The 7,259-nt window shown below is 28.2% G+C and overlaps 1 protein-coding gene across 3 annotated transcripts in view; it reads right to left on the bottom strand.

Annotated features, from left to right (window-relative positions):
* Positions 1 to 6,931, bottom strand: part of LOC107444140 (aquaporin-9) — a 115,837-nt gene extending 108,906 nt beyond the window's left edge. For 2 of the 3 annotated variants that reach the window (XM_016058226.3, XM_071183510.1), the window contains exon 1: positions 3,318 to 3,457. In XM_016058226.3, coding sequence (XP_015913712.1) covers positions 3,318 to 3,354 — 37 coding nt within the window. In that variant the 5' untranslated portion in view covers positions 3,355 to 3,457. Of the gene's footprint in view, positions 1 to 3,317; positions 3,458 to 6,888 lie in introns of those variants that run through there. The other variant, XM_071183511.1, reaches the window with a different exon arrangement.
* Positions 6,932 to 7,259: the final 328 nt, after the last annotated feature.

The following is a 7,259-nucleotide window of genomic DNA, read 5'->3' as shown; positions in this document are numbered from 1 at the left end:
GAGCGAAAGATCGAACTGATGGGTCATCCGCCGTACAGCCCTGATTTGGCACCCAATGACTTCTTCTTATTCCCACACATCAAAAATAAATTACGTGGACAACGATTTTCGACCCCCGAAGAAGCGGTTGATGCATTCAAAACGCATGTTTTGGAGTTACCTCAATCGGACTGGAAAAAGTGCTTTGAAAATTGGTTCAAACGCATGCAAAAGTGTATTGATCATCATGGAGAATATTTTGAAAAACAATAAAACCAATTTCGATCCTACATATTTGCTTTTTCATTATTAGGCCAGAAATATAAATAGCAACCCTCGTAAAAACACTTTTCTGTTTTTATTCTTCCGATAGCTTAAAAGCATTGATGGTGCATTTCAGCTATATTAATACTTATTAAATTCAACAATGAAATTAATTTAAGATCAAGATAAATTATGCGAAATTAAAGTATTTAAAATAAATCGTATTTTATTTTCATTTTAAATTACAAACGACATTTTTAACGAACTAAATTAAAGTATTTTATCTAACTAAAATAAAAATGACCGAATGATTGTAAAGAGCTTTATAGATTCAATTAAAAATAAAAGAAAACGATAAAATTATCAATATATCTGATTTTCAAACTTTTTGGCGCAGCGGGGAGTTAAAACCGTTTGCTCCAAACTTTAGCCATTTTGGCACGCATCGATTAAAAAAAAAATAAAGTAAAAAAAAAGTAGATAAATGAAACAATAAAAAATACGATTCACTATAAAATGAAGAAAATTGAGAGAACCAAAAGGCGATTGCAGGTTACCCATTGACAAAATGGTTGCTGTCTAATTTTTTTTGGAAAAGAAATTTTATCGTGTTTTCATCTTGGACACATTCTGTGTAAATTCAGCTCAGACACATTCTGCGTAAATTCTTTTGATGATTGAATAGACATTGAACAGCCAATCGAGATCAATATTCACATTTTCGGTTTGGTACAATGGTGTTTGAAGGATATTGTAAGCTGCATCATAGGCCCGTTTCGGATTCACAAGTTCATACATGAAATATGATTTGAAAGCTAGGCTTTTTTTCAATTTTACTTGAATAATGAATAAATCATTTATATTGTGTGGAAGACAGTCTATGATCTTGTATAAGTTATTGGGTATGTTGACATTGGATCCTTTTTTCCTAACTGGTGATCAACACCCAGTTCTCGTTTTTGCATGAAAGGAGTTCGGAGAGTCAATATTTGCTCTTCGGTAGGGTTCAATTCTCTCCACCACTTTGGTACTTTTGTGAGGGACGGGCTTCATGCTTGCCTTTGCGAATGGAATCCTTTCGTTTTTCCGTTTGTGTGTAACGCTTAAGGTATTCCCGTCTACGCTCTTTGGCTTTTTCAACCTCGGTAAGTTTAGGCCTTGGCATCGTTTTTTTCTCGCTTCAACTCTAACTTTTGGAACCGTGTCAATCAGTTTGGACCCTCTTTATTTGTGACATTCACCTGAATTACTATTGAAAATGATCCAGTTTGAACTGTATGTTAGAATTTCTGATTCTTAATTAAAACAATAAAAACAAAAATATCGTTCAAATGATGAAATTCTCTTTTATTCACAACTTAAGAAGTATTTATGGGATCTCTCTGGTTCCATATCTCAAAAATAAACTCACCAACTTAATGCATAACAAAATTAAAAGTGAAAAAAATAATTCTAAAAAAATTATCAAATAGCAGCAGTCGACATAGCAACGCATGCGCGCTGTTTACTATTACTCTTGATTATTGTAGTTTAAAAGTGAAGACGCCATGAAATCCAAACCAAGACCCATTTTGCCAATGGGTTTAAAAACAAAACAAAACAAAAAACAAAAAAAAACGCGTCGTTGTCTTACATGCATTAGAACCGGACACTGTCCATAAAATTACAAAATCACCTTAGTTAAAAAATGTGCACCACATTGAAATAAAATTCGAGTCCAAAAATTTGCAACAACTTTGAGACCAAGGGCATGATTGTAGTTATGTGATGAGTATTACGCACAATACTGACTAACTTCCCAACAAAGCCAAAGCCTGTATCTATCTATCTGGGACATGGGCGAGCATGGACAATCCGACAGTGAGAATCGAACCCCAATCCTTTGCAGCTGCAGCTCTGTTTGACTACTACAGAGGACATGCAGAACATCAAAGAATTAAGAAGAAATGAAAAAGTAATAAATAAGTATTCATGTTAATTTTTTTCATAGAGATTTTGATGCATTTTTGGCCTTTAAATATAGCCAATTAACAATCAAAATTTTTTTTCTTTCTGTCGTATGTTTGTTTAGGCAGTGGGGGTGCGATTGTTCCTGTTTTTTAGTGGCGCCATCTATGGCCAGGAATTCGACTTCTGCCACGCCATTCACACAACCACAACCCGTAACAACAATCAAAATTAAATGTGTTAAATGTTAATGTGGAAAAAAAACTTAAATTACCGTTACACACTAAACACTTAATTCTAAATGAAAATGAAATTTTGGATTTCTAGCAATAAAAATATGTGATGGGACTATTTCTGTTATGTGTCGTAATGATAAGCTCGCTTTTTTGGCGGTAGTAAGGAAATAATGATCTCTAATGGAATAATGGAGTTCGATTGCTTCAACCTCCATAATAGCGTTGCTTATCGAGACGTGACAGAGCTTAGTGCTTTTATTAAGGTTATTTTTAACAATTTTATCGTTAGAATGATTTTAAATAGTTATTCAACATGATGACAAACATTCGCCAGCATGATTTCAGTATGTTTGCAAGCATGTTCGGTGATTGTTGCTCCATTGTACCACAGTCGGTGTCTCGATTTAGATTTTTTTTGATTTAGATTTTTAGTATCACTGAAATCTTACCAGATTATTGTTTATTTTTAAAGAAATGCAATTATATATTTTTATGCCAATTTATTCTCAAGTTTAAAAGCAATCCTTTTAAACTTTGTAAAAAGTATTTATGGATTATTGGAAAGTACCATTCGTTATTTTTAGTTTCGATTAAAAATAAAAATCAGCATTGGGTGGCTAAATATTTTCTGAAATAAACATGGAGATATTGTATTAAATTCTTTTTTAAGTATCTATTTTAATGTGGTTTCAAAAAGTATTTGCCTTTTTATTTTTGAGGTAAAAATATGCATTTATAAATGACATTATAAATTTGTTTTCATACATATGGAAAGAATTTATTTTGTCTACATCATTGATTTATTTTTATAAATACTGAAATCTACAAACACGAATTAGATTGATCAGCTTTTGTTCTAACTTATCACAAATAGAAAAAAAGAGCAATTACCTTTTGATCGCATGAGAAAAACGAGCAAAATACACATTATTCCGGCTGAGTGAATTTTGTAAATCAACTTTTAAATGCGGGTATACATTTTACATGATAGAACAACGATTCATTTCAGAATGACTGACTGAATCATAAACTGTAATTGATTGAATAATGTCAATAACCGTTTATTTGTTTTCATCTATGACTATTCCAGTAATACATATTAAAAGAAAATCATAAAAATGAACAATGATGGTCAATATAATTCTTTTTGTTGGAATAAACTACATGTGTTTAATACTTGATGTCATGTCTTGAATAAAAAATCAAAGATTATTTCTTGTTTTTTTCTTCTAGTATTGTAAAGAAATAAATATATAATAAAGAATAATATTAATTTTTAATGAGTGTGAGTTTTACTGTTAAATGAATGAATGCGATATATGCACTGCTATTATTAAAAAAATTCATATTGTTCTTTCTCGAAACGAAACATTTTGTATTTTGCTTATAGACGAATAATTGTTTACTTAAAAATAGTTTTAAAACATCATAACTAACATTTTGAACGTTATTAGACTACGACTCTACGAATTTTTCAACAACACACGCAGCATAAATTATCACAAACGCATGATAAATATATTTTAAACATTTGCAGTGTGTACACTGTAGATTGTGTAAAACGTTCATAATGTATAAGAAGAGCATTAAGAAGAGCATTCGAAGTTCTCGCCAAAAAAAGTCAAATTGTGTGCAGCGCGCCAAAAAAAAATTACCATTCTGAGTAACTTTTGATCTAATGACCGGATCTTTACGTTCTAGGACTCAAAGGTTCGAAGGAGTGACCTCGAATATGCTAATTAATTAGTGCAGACGATATTTTAAGTTACGAAATCAGACACAAAATTTACTCTTTCTGAATAAACATACATTTCCTTTCAAAGGATTCGAATTTTTGACCCCCAAAATATCGGGGGTAACCACAATCTGAGAAATATGGGCCCCATAGTTTAATTAGGCGAGCGGTTCAAAGCTTGGAACCTTTAATGTTAATTTGACTTTTTGGCGAATTTCGTCATATCTCTTGAACTTTTTAGGCGAATAAATTTTGTTTTCATACAATCATAAAATTTTTTTATCGAAAGATAGTTCCATGCAAAAGAAAAATTTTAGTTATTATTTATTACTTTGTATTATTTCATTAAACAATAGTCGAAAAACTTATGAATTATTGGGTATAATGTTTTTTTTACATAATTTTAAAGTGTGCAATTTTGCATGGCAAAATATTGCATATGTTTATCCAAAGATAATTCCATGTAAAAAATAAAGTTTAGTAAACATTTACTGTTCTTTATTATTTTATTAAACAAATAGTCGAAAAACGTTTGAATTGTAAGGTATACATTATTGACATCATATTAAATAATTTCACATGACAAAGTAAAAAATTTGAACGAAATCAGTCAAATAGTTCCTGAAAAATGGAATTTTGTAAAAGTAGTATTTTCAAAGTTCGATTGCTTGAGATTTTTGATTCCATTTTTCAGTACGTTTTAGCGTCTGATGTAGTAACTTAAAATATCGTTTGATCTAATTTTTAAGCATATTTGAGGTTACCCCTTGGAAAAATTCGAATGAAATCGTAATTGATTTGATTTTTTTTTTAATAGTCTCTGAGTAATCGAATTTTAATATACGACTTTTTTAAAATTCGATTTCTCAAGAACGATTCAACAGATTTCCTTCAAATTTTGTATTTTGCCATGAAAAAATTATAAACTTTAAAATTATGTAAAAAATTGTACACCTTACAATTCAAAATTTTTTTGACTATTTAATAAAATAATAAAACATAAAAATTTGAAATATATGACTAAATAATTTTTGCATGAAATTATCTTTGGATAAGCAAATTTTACAATTGTGTGAAAAAGTTTTCAATTCACTTAAAAAACTCTCGAGATATGGCGAAATTAACATTAATGGATTCAAAATTTGGATTGCTCTCTTGACACAACTATGGGGCCATATTTCCTAGATTGCAACTATCCCCGATATTTTGGGGGTCGAAAATCAACTCTTTCTTGCAGTCAGCTCAAGTTTTACGCTTTGATTAAAAAAATATTTTTTATGAATAAGTTAAAACGTTTTTCAGTAAAGTTACTACTAATAATATTTATTAAATTAATAAATTTTGCTAATAGTAAATTTAAACGTCAGTTTTATTTAATCACTAGCTGGATACCCATTCTCCGTACGGGAATGAAAAAAATTAAGCAATCAATAAATCAATGCTGAATCATAATTTTATTACAAATGGAAACTCTCATCATATTATAGATTATTTTTAGTTCTAATTAATTAATTAATTTTCAAAATGTGCAAAAATATATATATCTTTAAAAAGTAAAGGCGAAATTTCATTATATCATATGTTAGTTTCAGTATTAATTAATTAATTAGTTTTGAATGTGGGCAGAATTAAACAACTTGAAGAAATTAAATCTTTGAAAATTTCAAAAACGATTATTATGCCCATTTCAGCAATCTTGTAGTCAAAACTTTCAAAGCATTGTTTTTAATCCTATTTAATAAAAAATAAAAGAAATAGTTTTAATTGAAACTACTTATATGATATTAATTAGTGTTAGTGAAACTGTTAGCATTATAAAACTGTTAGCATTATAAAACTGTTAGCATTATAAAACTGTTAGCATTAGTGAAACTGTTAGCAAAACGCGAAGAAAAATATGTTCATTACAACATTCGTAAAGCAAAGGTAGTAAAGGTTTTCGATACGTAAAATAAAGTAAAAGCTACGTATATTATTATAGATATTATTTTTTTATTCTATTTGATTTATTATAATATGTATATTATTTTTTATCCTGTTTAATTTTTTCATATTCAATTTTTATCTTATTGTTTCTAAGCCTGTTCAATAAAGATAAAGGTCTAAGTTATACTATTTACATAAAATGAATTAATGCTTAAAATTGTTAGTTTCACAAGAAGGATGATATGTTTTTTATAACACTTGAAATTTTTTGATAGGCAGAGTGAAGTATTAGCGATGTTTATATTGCTATTCAATTTTTATCCCTTTTTTATCCTATAGATAAGGTGATATATTTTTTATCCGATAGCTAAAGTGAAGTAATAGCAACGTATATTATTTTATATGTCATTTTCTATTCTATTTAATAAATTATTATATGCATATTATTTTTTATGATATTTAATTTTTTCATATTCGTTTTTTCATCCTATTGTTTTTAAGTCTTTTCAATGAAGGTAGCAAAAAATAGTAAGTAAAACTACTTAGATTATAATAATATAATTAATAAAATTAATTTGCGCTTAAAATTTAATGTTTAACATGAAGGATGATGTGTTTTTAATAACATTCGAATTTTTTTGATAGGCAAAGTAAAGTAATAACGACGTATGCTACCTTATTCAATTTTTTATTCTGTTTAATTTTTTCATATTTAATTTTTAATGCTTAATTTTTATCCTATTCTTTTTAATCTTAATCAATAAAAGTTAAAAAAATATAGTTTAAAATGAAACTACTTACTTAAAAATAATTTGTGTTGAAAGTAGTGAACTTAAAATGAAGGATGATATGTCCTTTATAACATTCGTAATTTTTCGATTTGTAAAGTAATGTAAGAGTGATGTATTTATTCCCCTTAAGCCAATCACGAATCCAAGATTTTTAGACACGCAAACGTAAGCATTTCTGATGCTTTTCTTATCCATGAATTTAAACAATGGAAAATATTTTTCCTTTTCTATTGCGCAATTTTTAATGCTCAAATGTGCTTTTAAATACTACAGTCTTATATGTAATTAAGTGTTCTTTAATTAAAAATTAATTTGCATAAAAAAATCTTTTTTTTTAAGTAAATATTTTAGTTAAATAAGCAGTTTATAATTTTGTGCTTA

This window comes from Parasteatoda tepidariorum, chromosome 7 (assembly GCF_043381705.1).
Source record: "Parasteatoda tepidariorum isolate YZ-2023 chromosome 7, CAS_Ptep_4.0, whole genome shotgun sequence".
Classification (NCBI taxonomy): Eukaryota; Metazoa; Arthropoda; class Arachnida; order Araneae; family Theridiidae; genus Parasteatoda; species Parasteatoda tepidariorum.
The sequence above is the reverse complement of the archived record's forward strand: the minus strand, read 5'-3'. Positions and strand labels throughout refer to the sequence as shown.